Source organism: Monodelphis domestica, chromosome 1 (assembly GCF_027887165.1).
Source record: "Monodelphis domestica isolate mMonDom1 chromosome 1, mMonDom1.pri, whole genome shotgun sequence".
Taxonomy (NCBI): Eukaryota; Metazoa; Chordata; class Mammalia; order Didelphimorphia; family Didelphidae; genus Monodelphis; species Monodelphis domestica.
The window spans coordinates 266,763,667-266,779,765 of record NC_077227.1 but is presented as its reverse complement, the minus strand read 5'-3'; the positions used below and the strand labels follow the sequence as shown (position 1 = coordinate 266,779,765).

Here is a 16,099-nt window from a genome sequence, read left to right as displayed (position 1 = left end):
AGGTTTAGTTAGTAGGGGAAGCCTGTCTTCAATTCCCCTCCAGCAATTTCCTCAGGGAACCGAGTGCTGCAACTGACAGCTGCCTCCCTCAGGGAGGAGAGAGGAAAACAGAAGTTAGCTCCAGACAAGCTTTGGTTATCACTCTCATATACTGATCCTGCTCCAGTAACTCTCCTTGTACTCCACTGATACACCGTCACAATCAATGGAAAGAACCTTTATTTTACCTAAAGAACCACCATTTTTACAGTACATACTTTAATCTTTCTCCTTCCTTCCTTCCTTCCTTCCTTCCTTCCTTCCTTCCTTCCTTCCTTCCTTCCTTCCTTCCTTCCTTCCTTCCTTCCTTCCTTCCTTCCTTCCTTCCTTCCTTCCTTCCTTCCTTCCTTCCTTCCTTCCTTCCTTCCTTCCTTCCTTCCTTCCTTCCTTCCTTCCTTCCTTCCTTCCTTCCTTCCTTCCTTCCTTCCTTCCTTCCTTCCTTCCTTCCTTCCTTCCTTCCTTCCTTCCTTCCTTCCTTCCTTCCTTCCTTCCTTCCTTCCTTCCTTCCTTCCTTCCTTCCTTCCTTCCCCCTTTACTTTCTGTCTTAGAATCAATATGCAGAAAAGTAGTAAGTTTGAACCCAGAATCTCTCATCTCTAGGCCTGGCTCTCAATCTACTTACTGAGCCACCCAATTTCTCAAGTCTAGATAATTTTCAAAATAATAAACCAAGCCATGATTTGTGTGATTTCTGATTTCTGAGGTGTAAATGTTTACATTGAAGATTTAACAATCATTTCTTCCATGATGGTTAGAGCTGAATTACAAATGATATTCTATTTCTTATCTTAGCACCTTTGTATTGGTTATCCCCCCTCACCCCCCGGAATGTTTTCCTACCTCACCTCTGCTTCTCAGAATCCTTGTTTCATTTAAAATTCTGTTCAAGAAATATTTACCTTTCCTGACCCCTCTTCCTTATTCACCACTGTCTCCCACCCAAATATTGACCTCATATTTATTTTGTATATATTTTGAATCTGATTATATGTACATTTTTTCCTCCAATAGAATATAAGCAACTTGGCAACTTGCCATTTCATTTTTGCCTTTCTGTTTATAAGCACCTGATATAATTCCTGACACATGATATAACGTAATACGTAATTGATTTTTTTAAACTTCTTTTTAAAAGTTTTTTTCATTGATGTGCTTATTAAATCTGTAGATGACACAAAGCTATAAAAGATAGCTAACACACTGGACAATAGAGTTGTGATAAAAAATTTCTATGGGTTAGAGAATTGGACTGAATCTCATAAAACAAAATTCAATAAGGCTAAATATAAAGTATTATTGTTCATGCTTGACTCTTTGTGATTCTATTTGGGATTTTCTTGGTGGATATAATGGAGTGGTTTTTCCATTTCCTTCTCTAGCTCAGTTTACATATGATGAAAGAGAGTCAAATGGTGTTAAGTGGCTTGCTCAGGGTCCCACAGCTAGTAAGAATGGGAGGCCAGATTTGAACTCAGAAAGTTGAGTCTTTCTGACATCAGGCCTGGCACTGTACAACCTAGCTGTTCATAAAGTATTATATTCAGATTATAAAAAAATAAACTTCACAGGTATAGAATGGGAAAGGCATGGTTACTCAGTAGTTCTTAAAAATATTTGGAGGTTTTAGGAGACAGCAAGCTTGGTATGGATATGTAGTGTGATATGGCAGCCAAAATTGCTAATGTTTGTGTCTCTTGGGTTGAATTGAGAGACACAGTTTTGAGGAATAGGGAGGGGACAATCTTACTGTGTTCTATTACATCCAGCCTCATCTGGAGCATTTTGTTCATTTCTGGGCACCACAACATAAGAGGACCTGATTGATATAATGATCAAGACAATTCCAATAGACTTAAAATGAAAAATACTGTTCACCTCCAGAAGAAGAATTGATGGAATTGGAATGCAGGTCAAAACACATTTTTAAGCTTTATTTTTCTTTTTTTTTTCTTTTTCAACATGAAAATATATTTTTCATGGCTTCACATGTATAATCTTATCAAAAGCTTGCCTTCTCAAGGACAAGGGAGGGGAAAGAGAGGGGAAAGAATTTGGAACTAAAATGTTTAAAAAATAAATGTTAACATTTTTTACATGGAATTGAAAAATATTTATAATAATGTATTACAAAGAAAAAAATAACTTTTTTGTCAGGAAAAACTCCCTACCAATCAGAGCTATCCAAAAGTGGAAGGCTACTTTGAGAGAGAGAGGACTCTTTCTTCTTAGTAGTCTTCATTCACAGGTTGGATGACTATTTATCTGGCATGTATTACTGGGTGTTTCTTTCATATGTGAATTGTACCAAAAGATGACTTGAAATTCTGAAATTCTGTGATTCTGTGAAATGAAAAATGTAGCTTTGGCTCTTCTAATGAATCTTTTGGTTAATATTTGGTTTGAGCATGTTTCCCAGGTTACAAGTGCTTCTCTGAATCTTTTGTATCCGCAGAATTAGTCCAAAAAGTCAATGAAAACTCAAACCCTACATAATATACAAGCTTTTTGGATAATTTTCTTACATTTGGAATTAATATCTCAAATATCTATAGAAGACTAAATAGTTAGATAGTTTAATATTATTTGATTTCAACATATTTACCATGATAAATAAATGACATTTCAAACTTTCAGAACTTGATTAATTTCAAAAGTTCTTAGGTTGTTGGATACTTTTTGATCTCTGAGGGCCATCTGCTGGAGAATCACATTACATACTCAAAGCTTAAAAACATTTTTATTAGATAACTATGCTTACATCAGAATAGTTTCTTAACTTCATTTTTCATAAAGAATAAGCAATTTCTAAAACTTACTTTTATATTCTGACTTCCATTTCTGGTTTATGATGTCTGATAATTTTTTTTTCCCACTTGAAATTCTACTTAGGAAATAAAGATAGTCCTGGGTCTGCTCTTTTTATGAGGAAATGGGCTTGTTATAATTGCTTTTTGTTTATAATGGGGTTGATGATGATTATAAAACCTTTGGCCTTCTTTGAAAAACGCTTACAATCAAAGACGTGTTTAGAAGAGGTGCTTCTTGACTTGCTTCAGAAAATGTTAATGAAAGAAATGCTGCTGAAAGACTACTAAATCCATTGTAAATGTTGACTACCCTATTTTCCTTCTTTGTTTTCTTTTCCTTCTTGAAATTTACCTATGACTTAATTTTGACCTTAGACAAAGATTGATGTAATGGTTATTTCTTTCTAGAATATACAGTTAGTAGGCAGAAGATGTTAACAAATTAACCCCTCATTTTACAAAATGTTAACATAAAATGTTGTTTTGCTGTCAATTAACAAAGTTATGAAGTGTTTTTACTATATCCCACAACACAGCTAAATGCTGAGGATTAAAAAACAAAAGTGAAACAATCCTTGTCCTATGGAGCTTATATATATATATTTCTATATATATGTGCATATATACGCACACACATTAATTGAAGACATGTACAAATATAAGTATAGATATATTTACAAAATAAATACAAAGTAGGTTTGGAAGCTAGGGCCTTTGTTTCTAAAGGAACCAAGAAAAACTTCATGTACAAGGTGGTCTTTGAATTGAATCTTGAAGGAAACCAATAATGTAAATTAAATTTCAGAGTAAAAAGATTGCCTTACTTCAGTGAGGTCCTAGTTGAGATTAAATAACATAAAATTATAATGATTCCAATTAGTTCAGATGCATGAGGTTTATTTTATTTTTATTTTAAATTCTTTTCTTAGTAATTACATGTAATAACAAATTTCCACACAAGTTTCCCTAAATTATATGATTAAACTTATCTTCCTCCCTCTCTTTCCTTTCCCCTCCTTGATTCAATCTGTGTTTTACATATATTACCACAAATGTATGATGCCCTCATAAAGTACTATGGAAGTTGTATGTCATGGTGAAGATCAAGAAGGGGTTTGGGAAGAATAAGGCATAGAGAGATATGAGATTGTAATTGGATAAGGGTACTTCATAGTTCTTTTCATGGAAGCAGAACCAGGATATTTCTATTTTTCTTTCTTTTTTTAAAAATATATTTTATTTGATCATTTCCAAGCATTATTCGTTAAAGACATAGATCATTTTCTTTTCCTCCCCCCCCCCCACCCCCCATAGCCGACGCGTAAGTCCACTGGGCATTAGATGTTTTCTTGATTTGAACCCATTGCTTTGTTGATAGTATTTGCATTAGAGTGTTCATTTAGAGTCTCTCCTCTGTCATGTCCCCTCAACCGCTGTATTCAGGCAGTTGCTTTTTCTCGGTGTTTCCACTCCCATAGTTTATCCTTTGCTTATGAATGGTGTTTTTTTCTCCTGGATCCCTGCAAGTTGTTCAGGGACATTACACCGCCACTAATGGAGAAGTCCATTACGTTCGATTATACCACAGTGTATTAGTCTCTGTGTACAATGTTCTCCTGGTTCTGCTCCTCTCGCTCTGCATCACTTCCTGGAGGTTGTTCCAGTCTCCATGGAACTTCTCCACTTTATTATTCCTTTTAGCACAATAGTACTCCATCACCAACATATACCACAGTTTGTTCAGCCATTCCCCAATTGATGGGCATCCCCTCGTTTTCCAGTTTTGGGCTACCACAAAGAGCGCAGCTATGAATATTTTTGTACAAGTCTTTGTGTCCATTATCTCTTTGGGGTACAGACCCAGCAGTGCTATGGCTGGGTCAAAGGGTAGATATTCTTTTGTCGCCCTTTGGGCATAGTTCCAAATTGCCCTCCAGAATGGTTGGATCAATTCACAACTCCACCAGCAATGAATTAATGTCCCTGCTTTGCCACATCCCCTCCAGCATTCATTACTTTCCTTTGCTGTTATGTTAGCCAATCTGCTAGGTGTGAGGTGATACCTCAGAGTTGTTTTGATTTGCATCTCTCTAATTATAAGAGATTTAGAACACTTCTTCATGTGCTTGTTAATAGTTTTGATTTCTTTATCTGAGAACTGCCTATCCATTTCCCTTGCCCATTTATCAATTGGAGAATGGCTTGATTTTTTGTACAATTGATTTAGCTCATTATAAATATGAGTAATTAAACCTTTGTCAGAGGTTTTTATGAAGATTTTTTCCCAATTTGTTGCTTCCCTTCTGATTTTAGTTATATTGGTTTTGTTTGTACAAAAGCTTTTTAGTTTGATGTAGTCAAAATTATTTATTTTACATTTTGTGATTCTTTCTATATCTTACTTGGTTTTAAAGCCTTTCCCCTCCCAAAGGTCTGACATGTATACTATTCTGTGTTTACCCAATTTACTTATGGTTTCCTTCTTTATGTTTAAGTCACTCACCCATTTTGAATTTATCTTGGTGTAGGGTGTGAGGTGTTGATCTATTCCTAGTCTCTCCCACACTGTCTTCCAATTTTCCCAGCAGTTTTTATCGAATAGTGGATTTTTGTCCCAAAAGCTGGGATCTTTGGGTTTATCGTATACTGTCTTGCTGAGGTCGCTTCCCCCCAGTCTATTCCACTGATCTTCCTTTCTGTTTCTTAGCCAGTACCAAATTGTTTTGATGACTGCTGCTTTGTAATATAGTTTTAGGTCAGGGACTGCAAGGCCCCCATCATATGTGTTTTTTTTCATTGTTTCCCTGGATATCCTTGATCTTTTGTTCTTCCAAATGAACTTTGTTATGGTTTTTTCTAAATCAGTGAAGAAGTATTTTGGTAGTTCAATGGGTATGGCACTAAATAGATAAATAAGTTTGGGTAGGATGGTCATTTTTATTATATTGGCTCATCCTATCCATGAGCAGTTAATGTTTTTCCATTTGTTCAAGTCTAGTTTTAGTTGTGTGGCGAGTGTTTTGTAGTTGTGTTCATATAGTTCCTGTGTTTGTCTTGGGAGGTAGATTCCTAGGTATTTTATTTTGTCTAAGGTGATTTTGAATGGGATTTCTCTTTCTAGTTCTTGCTGCTGAGCTGTGTTGGAGGATATTTCTATTTTTCAAGTGACATATACATCCCTGAGAATTACTGAGCACATCTCTCACTAACTACTTCTGTGAACAGATACATTTAATGCTTCAATTTCATCCTGTTATCAAATTGGAAACATAAATATTATATGTGTGTATCATCTCTTAGGTCTTGTTGCTTGGTGGCTATTTGAAATTAAGGGCCTCCTTCTGGGACCACATATCTTAAGATAGTTTATAATTTGTCTATTTATTTTCAAATTCTTTTCTTTTTTAAACTTTAACAGTTCTTTTCTTCTTTCCCAACATTCTTTCACTCACTGAGAAGGCAGACAATATGCTATCAATTATACATTCAAAATAATGCAAAACATTTCTATATTCACCATATTGCAAAAAAAAAAAGAAAAAACAAAAATAAAGTGAGAAAATTAACTTCAATTTGTACTTAGAATTCATCACTTCTTTGTCTAGAGGTGGTTAGCATTTTTTCCTTTGGAATTGTCTTGTATCACTATATTGATCAGAATATTGATCAACATTTCTGTTACTGTGGACAATGACCTAGTTCTTTTCATTTTACTTTGCATCAGTTCATATAAGTCTTTCAATGTTTTTTTTTTAAACCATCTCCTTGTCATTTCTTATAACACAATAATATTCCATCTGAATCATTTGCCACAACTAGTTCAGCCATTCCTCAATTGATGAACATTCTCTGCATTTCTAATTTTTTGTCACCACAAAAAGAGCTGCCAGAAATATTTTTGTATATTATTTTTCATTTTCTTTGATCTTTTTGGGGTATAGACTTAGTGTTATTGCTCAAACTGTATACACATTTTCAAAGTCCTGTTCGACATGGTTCCAGATTGTTCTCTAGAATGATTGAAGCAGTTCACTACACCATCAAAAGTTCATTAGTGCACCTATTTTCCCCCATCCACTCCAGCATTGTCATTTTTGATAGGTGTGAGGTGGTATCTTAGAGTTATTTTAATTTGCTTTTCTCTAATCAATAGTGATTTAGAACATTTTTCTTTTTCATACGACAATAGATAGCTTTGATTTCTTTGATTTCTTTTTCTGAAACCTCCCTGTTCATATCCTTTGACCATTTTGAATTATTAAAACTGATTATTAAATTAAAAATTATTAGAAGTATTTTTAATTATTAAAACTCTTATTTTTATAAATTTGATTCAGTTCCTTATATTTTTTCATTCTTTTGACTTTGTTTTATTGTGTCTTGTTGTCTCATGGAGTCAATAGCTTCTATTTTTGCAATTCTAATTTTTAAGAAATTATTTTCTTCAGTGAGATTTTATACCTCTTTTTTCCATTTGACCATTTTTTTTTAGTGAATTTTTATACCTCCTTTCCCATTTGGTGTATTCTGCTTTTAAAGAACTTCTTTTATTCAGTGAATCTTGGTGTCTCTTTTATTATCAGGTCAATTCTATTTTTTAAGATTTGTGGAGTGAAATTCTGGGGGTGGGGCTTGTACTCCCCCAGATCACTTTAATGAGCAGACAGGAGACTTGATAAGATGCTGACTGAGAAAAGCTGCTTTATTTGGAGAAATTAGCAGACAGCAGGGAGGAGGAGGAGAAAGGGGAGGGTAAGGAGGAAGAAAAGGGATTCTGTCTACACAGGTGGCTTGCTTGAGGTAAAAATGTCCTCTCTTCTTTTTAGGAAAGGCTCTTCTATTCCTATACTTTCTAGTGTTTTCAATAGGAATGAGTGTTATATTTTGTCAAAGGCTTTTTCTGCATCTATTGAGATAATCATGTGGTTTTTGTTGATTTTTCTTGTTGATATGGTCAACTATGTGGATGTTTTTAAAAAAATATTGAACCATCCTTGCATTACTGGTATAAACCCTACCTGATCATAATGAGTAACCCTTGTGATCACTTGCTGGAGTCTTTTTTCTAGTATTCTGTTTAAGATTTTTGCATCTATGTTCATTAAGGAGATTGGTCTATAGTTTTCTTTCTCTGTTTTTGACTTGCCTGGTTTTGGAATCAGTACCATATTTGTGTCATAAAAGGAATTTGGTAGTACTCCTTCTTTGCTTATTATATCAAATAGTTTGTATAGTATTGGGATTAGTTGTTCTTTGAATATTTGATAGAATTCATTTGTGAATCCATTGGGCCCTGGGGATTTTTTCTTAGGGAGTTCTTTGATGGCTTGTTCAATTTCCTTTTCTGATATGGGCTTATTTAAGTGTTCTATTTCTTCTGTTAATCTAGGCAATTTATATTTTTGTAGATATTGATACATATCACCTAGATTGCCATATTTATTGCCATTTAATTGGGAAAAATAAAATGATTGCCTTAATTTCCTCTTCATTAGAGAGGATGTCTCACTTTTCATCTTTGATACTGTTAATTTGGATTTCTTCTTTCCTTTTTTATTAGATTGACCAGTACTTTATTTTATTCATTTTTTCAAAATACCAGCTTCTAGTCTTATTTATTAATTCAATAGTTTTTATTTTTGATTTTATTAATTTCTCCTTTAATTTTTCGGATCTCTAATTTAGTTTTCATCTGGGGATTTTTAATTTGTTTATTTCCTAGTTTTTTAATGCCCAATTTATTGACTTCTGCCCTTCCTAATTTGTTAATATATGTACTCAAGAATATAAATTTCTCCCTGAGTACTGCTTTGGCTGCATCCCATAGATTTTTATTTTATTTTATTTTTTATTTAAATCCTTACCTTCCATCTTGGAGTCAATACTGTGTATTGGCTCCAAGGCAGAAGAGTGGTAAGGGCTAGGCAATGGGGGTCAAGTGACTTGCCCAAGGTCACACAGCTAGGAAGTGTCTGAGGCCAGATTTGAACCTAGGACCTCCTGTCTCTAGGCCTGACTCTCAATCCATTGAGCCACCCAGCTGCCCCCATCCCATAGATTTTGAAAGGATGTTTTATCATTGTCATTTTCTTCATTGAAGTTATTAATTGTTTCTATGATTTGTTCTTTAACTGATTTTTGTAGAATCATATTATTTAACTTCCAATTATTTTTTGATTTGCCTCTCTATGTACTCTTTTGCACTTGCCTCTCTTCTACTTGGTACAAGCACAGATTTTTATAATAATGCTGATGGAAGATTCTCCTCCTCCCTTCTGTCCAATCCCAAAGAAGGGGAGCGGTTTGTGATGTTTACAGTCTTGAGTGCATGATTTTCAGGATTATGTACCCCTAAAGACCCCCATGATCCAGAAAAACCTGTGACTCTCATGGGATTCCCAGGCTGGGAACCATAATGATACTTTTGAAACTCACTGTACTTTCCCTCCTTCAGCTTATGTTATAGTTTCCTTTCTTCCCAGGGTACAGATAAACTCTTCTCAAGATTTTTGAAAATAGGTTAAGAACTCTAGATGTTTAATGGGGTATGGGAGGACAGGCAGTTTTTTGATTCAAATTTTCTCCCTATATCCTTTCTCTTCCCCTTCTCAAGATAGTAAATATCTGATATAAGTTATACCAGTCCTGTCATGCATTACATATTTCTATATTCCTCATGCCATGAAAGAAGACACACATCACACATAGAAGAAAAAACTCATGAAGAAAATGAAGTGAAAAATGGTATGCTTTGATTTGCATTCAGACTCTGAGAGTTCCTTCTATGGTTATGGATAGCATTTTTTCATTGTGAAATCCCTTGGGATTGTCTTGGATCCTTCCATTGCCAATAACAGCTTAGTTCTTCATAGTTAATCATTATACAATTTTCTGTTACTGTATACAATGTTCTTCTAGTTCTACTCACTTCACTCTGCATTCATATGTCTTGTCAGACTTTTCTGAAATCATTCTATTCATCATTTCTTATAATTCAACAGTATTTCATTACAACCATATATCACAACTTGCTCAGTCATTCCTCACATTCCCCAAATTCTTTGCCACTACAAAAAGAGCCTCTATAAATATTTTTGTACATAGATGTACATAGATGTACATAGATTTTATTTTTTTAATTTTAAAATTTTATTTAATTGATTAAGAGAATTTTTCCATGTTTACATGATTTATGTTCTTTCCCTCCCCTCCTCCACACCCTTCCTGTAGCCAATGCACAATTCCACTGGGTTTTACATGTGTCATTGATCAAACCTATTTCCATATTATTGATATTTGCACTAGAGTGATCATTTAGTCTATATCCCCAATCATATCCCCATCAACCCATGTGATCAAGCAGTTGTTTTTCTTCTGTGTTTCTACTCGAACAGTTCTTACTCTGGATGTGGATAGTGTTTTTTCCCATAAGTCCCTTAGAATTGTCCTGGATCATTGTATTGCTGCTAGTAGAGAAGTCCATTACGTTTGATTGTACCACAGTGTATCAGCCTCTGTGTATAATGTTCTCCTGGTTCTGCTCCTTTCATTCTGCATCAATTCCTGGAGGTTGTTCCAGTTCACATGGAATTCCTCCAGTTCATTATTCCTTTGAGCATAATAGTATTCCATCAGCAACAGATACCAGAATTTGTTTAGCCATTCCCCAATCAAAGGGTAGCCCCTCATTTTCCAATTTTTTTTTGCCACCACAAAGAGGGTGGCTATAAAGATTTTTGCGCAAGTCTTTTTTCTTATTATCTCTTTGGGGTGTATATATATATATATACACATTATATATATATATATATACATTATATATACACATTATATATATATGTGTGTGTATATATATATATATATACACACACATATATATATATATATAACCCAACATTGGTATGGCTGGATCAAAGGGCAGGCAGTCTTTTAAAGCCCTTTGGGCATAGTTCCAAATTGTCAGACCCCAACTTAGAGAACTTTGTTTTGGTCTTTCATATTAGAAGATCTCTGTCTCCAGTAGTGGCAGCATCTGAACCTGGTTCAACCCAACACAAAGGTCTGCCATAGATAGTCAGTTGGCAGTCCCTCAATGTGACAGTGACTTCATTGCTCCAGACCTAGGATAGGAGTGCAATGGCACCGAAAATATCCTCCTGAAGTAGTATTTGGACCCCAGAACTGGGGTTGGGGGTATAACACTCTGCCCTGGCATGAGGCAGTGCTAAGACCCCAGAAAAGAAGAGAAGCATTTGGCCCTAGAATAGGGGAACTTTGCTAGTTTCCATAGTGGTGGGGAGAGGGAGGGCAGCATTTGAGCCCAGTGGGAGGGGGAGCAGCAAAAAGTATCAATAGGTAAGACTCAATGGGCTACTGACTGGTGATGTGAAATGAAAGAGAGTAAGGAGTAGAAAATGACTGAGATAATGAACTTAAGTGACCAGAAGAAAGATAATATCATTTAAAAAGAAACTGAGAAGTTCAAAGGAATGATGGGTTTTGGGGGAAAGATAATGAACTCTGTTTTGAACATATTATGTTTGAGATGCTCAAGGGCCAGCCTGTTGTAAATATCTAATGGATTATTAATGATTTATGCTTGGAGCTTAGAAAGAGACCAGAGTGGTTACGTAGGTCAGTCAATAAACGTTTACTAATGTCTCCCATGTGCCAGGTACTGTGTAAAGCACTGAACAGACAGTAATGGAACTCTTAAGAGCTGAAGAGGTCACCAAGAAGAGCATTAAGGAAAGAATACTCTGTACAGATCTTGGGGGTGCACTGACAGGGAGTGGGATATGAATGATGATCCAGAAGAGGAAGCACTGATGCCTTCCATTATATTTAATCTATGTTTTGTGGCTGTTTTATATTATTCTTTTTTTTCTGTTTCAATTCATATGAATGACAAAACCTTTCATTATTTTTGCCCTTTGTAAGAACCTTAATAAAAGCACCTCACATATGTTTTTCTTGTAACAGTCCTGTTAATAGTGACAGTATTACAAACCCTATTTTATAGACAAAGAAATGAAGAGTCATAGAAAACTTACCCAGGAACACATAAGGAGTGTCAAATCTTCCAACTCCAAAGCTTTTTTTTTCTTTTTTTTTTAAACTGCTACTATATACTATTTCTTGCCATAAATCCTTAAAAAGCTTTTTAATCACACTTCAGATTATCCTGGGCACTTATTTCCTGAGAGCTTTCATTGTGATCATGAGAATTGATGTGATAATCTTTCTTAACATAACCATAATATGAAAGGATTAAAGTGTAAGATATTTGGTGGATGCCAATTCTTTCTTTTCTCCAACCTCACATCATCTAGTTTAAACTGTGGATGATTTAAAAAAAAGACAATTTACCATTGTAGTTATTCAGTCATTTCAGTCATGTCTGACTCTTCATGTCCCCATTTGGGATTTTCTTGGCAAAGATACTAGAGTGGCTTACCATTTCCTTATCCAACTCATTTAACAGATGATGAAATTGAGTCAAACAGAAGTTTAACGACTTGCCCAGCTAGTGTCTGAGGCCAGATGTGAATTCAGGTTTTCCTGGCTCCAGGCCTCTGTGCCATCTAGCTTCCCTACCATTATTTCAAATAACTGGAACGTGATAACATATTGGTATAACTTAACAGTGTTTTGTTTTTGATTTCTTCTTTTCTAGAAGGAGAGGAAGATGAAGATGAAGAAGTAGAGGAGGAAGAGGAGGAGGAGGAGGAAGAAGAAGAAGAAGAAGAAGAGGAAGATAAAGATGAAGAAGACTCTCTGGATGAAAGTATGGAGGGGGATACTGAGCTGCCTGGGTTTACTCTCCCTGGGATTACTTCCCAGGAACCCAAGTTAGACAGGGGAAACTTGGAATCATTGGAAGGAGTGTCATATCAAGTTCCAGATGCTATAGAATGGGAACAGCAGAATCAAGGCCTTGGTAAGAGCAATTTCTTATGAACCTTTTTTGTTTGAATAACACCTCCTCCTTTTGTATTAATCATAAGTGAAAATTCAAAATTGACCAATAAATAACAACTCATTTGGGGAAAGTTTAATAATTTATTTCCTTACTCTTTTGTTCTTGTGCTTTGATTTTATTTGACATTGCTTTCCTTATCCTACTAATTGAGCAATTATTATTTGAAATCCAGAGAGGATTTCATTCATCCTTTCTAGCCAGAAGGGTTTCAGGAGGAAGAAGCCTTCTGGGAAGTGAAGGAAAAATGATTTATTAATTGATTGAGTATCTATTGAAATTTACTGGTATTTATTTCAAAGGGGGCTTGTGAGGAGTGGTATTTGATATATAGCAGTAAGATAGGTTAGGGGTATAGAAAATTATTGATTTAATGAGGAGATATTCAGTCCAAACTTGGGCTCCCAGTCACTGAATCTTCTAAATCATTTGGGCTACAACCTGCTTTTGATGAGCTCAAAGTGAATTTGGTAATTTTGTCATTGAGTACTGGTTAATTCCTTTACTTTGATCATAGATAATTTTGTTGGTGAAACTAACCTTACATTGAGGTGGTGGATGATAGTAGGGATAGTTATTCAGTTTTAAGGAAACATGATTTCATTTGTGTATGATTTTTTTTCATATTTCCATATTGGCCATTGTTGTAAGCAAATACTCATATAAAACTCAAACTCCCAAAATAAAACCACAAATAAAATAAAATGAAAAATAGTATGTTTTGATCTGCATTCACACTCCAAATAGTTCTTTCTCTGGAGGTGGATAGCATTCTTTGTTGTAAATCCTTCAGAATTGTCCTGGATCATTGTATTGCTGATAATAAGTCTTTCATAGTTGATCGTACAATATTGCTGTTACTATGTACAATGTTTTTTCTGGTTATGTCTACTTTGCTCTGTATCTGTAAGTCTTTCCAGATTTTTCTGAAGTCATCCCGCTCATCATTTCTTATGATATAATAGTATTCCATATATAGTACATGTACAAACAAAAACACACACACATATATACGTATATATACACACAACCACATACCACAATTTGTTCAGCCATTCCCCAATTGATGGACATTCCTTCAATTTCCACTTCTTTGCCAGCAAGTATGATTTTGATTGATCAGATCATAATCTTTCTATTCCTTAATAGGGAGTATTCTTTGTAAAAAGCTAATATTCTTTGTAAACTTAATCCTACTTCTGCTGCAACCTGGGGTGATTTTGCTGATGGACAGCCCTGTCACCCGCATGCTTCTCCTATACCCCACTTGGGAAGAGGGGCAGGCAGGATCAATATCTCTTCCTATTTCCAAGAGGAGTATCAGGCTAGACATATATAGATCTACCATCTCTTAAAAATCTCTTATCTAGGGGCATGATAAATTCAGGATGAGAGCCATTTTCCTGATTACTCTTAAGAAGGAAAGCCTTAGCTTATAGCTTAGCCCCATTCCACCAAACTCTGATAAAATAAAACAGCATAACAAAGGATAAATAGTAAGCAATTTCATTTCTCCTAGAAAAATGGCAAACAGAAAATAAGGCAGTTTTACAGATTAGGATTAGCAAAATACATATAAAAGTAAATGAGCCATGCCTTCTGCTGGGCAAGATAAGATCTCAGTTTAAATTAGGAAAAAAGAGAATGATCTTACCCAGTGGGAGGCTACTCTTGGCACTCTTTAGAATTTCAAATCTTATAGGTTAAGAGGCATGATAGGATGGTTTTCCCAAATATCCAAGATTCTGAGGGCTCTAGCCTGCCATTCAAAAGTTTATACTCTACCTCTCTTGCTTTTTAAAAATCGTTTCCCTAGTGGTTTTTTCTTGATGTATTCCCACATCCAGTTAAAATACATCCCTTCTCCTCTCATGAAGTTTCATGAATCAACATTCTCTTAGTCAACACTCAGGTCTCAGAGCTGTCTATTGCTAAAAGTGTCCTGGGCCTGGGTGGAAGACAGTTTCTATACGATTTCCTGAAAATTTGGCTCAGTATTTTGAGGATCAGTCTGTCTAGCTTTAGCTAAGTTGTTCCTTAGATGATAGACAAATATGCAGTCCATTATGTTGGCCCACGTCTTTTTTTCTCTTTTTCACCCTATTTTTTCCCCCCAGGTTACATGTAGATACAATTTTATTAATCATTTTCTGATCTTTTGCAATCTTCTTCCTTTCTGCCCCTACTTCCTCCTTGAGATGGTAGGAAATATTATTTAAGTTGTACATGTGCTATCATGCAATACAGAATTCCACATCTGTCATGTTGTGAAAAAAGATTCATATTGTTTTTACTTGATAAAAATTCATAGAGTAAAAAAGTGAAGAATGGTATTCTTGGCCCATAAGTCTTGATACCTTGGTAGGCTCTGTGAGACCTCTGTTGATTTTATGAATCTAGGGGAACTTTCAAACCCGAACAAAGCATGGCAGTAGTACTTTGATGGAGGACTTTGTATAATAGCTAAGAAATATTGGTAAAGTTTAGGTAGCCTATCTGAGCTAATCATGCAGACACAGAAATTATATTTTTTTATTTCATGTCACAAGTCTGTCTACCAATCTCTGGAATAATAATGAGAATAATAACAAAAATAGCTGCCATTTATTTAATACCTTTAGGTTTGAAAAATGCTTTCTGTGCATTAAGTCATTTGATCCCCAAATCATCCCTATGAGTGTCATTGTTATTATCACAATTTTAGAGATGAGGAAACTTGAAGTTTAGAAGAGTTAGATGAATAGTACCATGAATAGTAAATACTAAAGGTGACATTTGAATCCAAACCTTCCTTTTTTTGAATCTGTTTATCAATCAATGAACATTTTTAAGTGTCTCCTCAGTGACAGACCTTGGTTAGGCACTGAGGATATAAAAAGGGGCAAAAAAACATTTCCTGCCCTCTAGGAGCTTATAGTCTAATGGGGAATACAACCTGCAAATAATGACATACAAACAAACTATAGACAGAATAAATTGGGAAGGACCAACATTTTGAGGTGTGTTCCCTTAAGGTTCTCAAATATTTTATTATCATAGGCCAGAAAGTTTCCTTTGCCTTCATTCTTTATAGCCAGAGTTCCTTTATTATAACAGTGTTTTTAGGCTATCCTTCTACAAGGAGCTCCAAAGCACATTTTTTTTTTTTCATTCTTCGTCTTGGGTTTGGTGATTTGTCTCATCACCTCACTCTCAGTTCTTGACAGAGGTGTCTCCTGGATATTGGATGTCCTGTATAACCAGGGGAAGGATCATTGTTTCAGAGCTGTACCCA

The 16,099-nt window shown here is 35.1% G+C and overlaps 1 protein-coding gene across 6 annotated transcripts in view; it reads left to right on the top strand.

Annotated features, from left to right (window-relative positions):
• Nucleotides 1–16,099, top strand: part of ARMH4 (armadillo like helical domain containing 4) — a 150,015-nt gene that overhangs the window by 37,186 nt on the left and 96,730 nt on the right. For 4 of the 6 annotated variants that reach the window (XM_056810813.1, XM_056810811.1, XM_007472949.3 and 1 more), the window contains exon 5: nt 12,523–12,786. In XM_056810813.1, the coding sequence (XP_056666791.1) occupies nt 12,523–12,786 (264 nt within the window). The remainder of the gene's footprint in view (nt 1–12,522; nt 12,787–16,099) is intronic. The other 2 variants (XM_056810814.1, XM_007472948.3) reach the window with 1 other exon arrangement.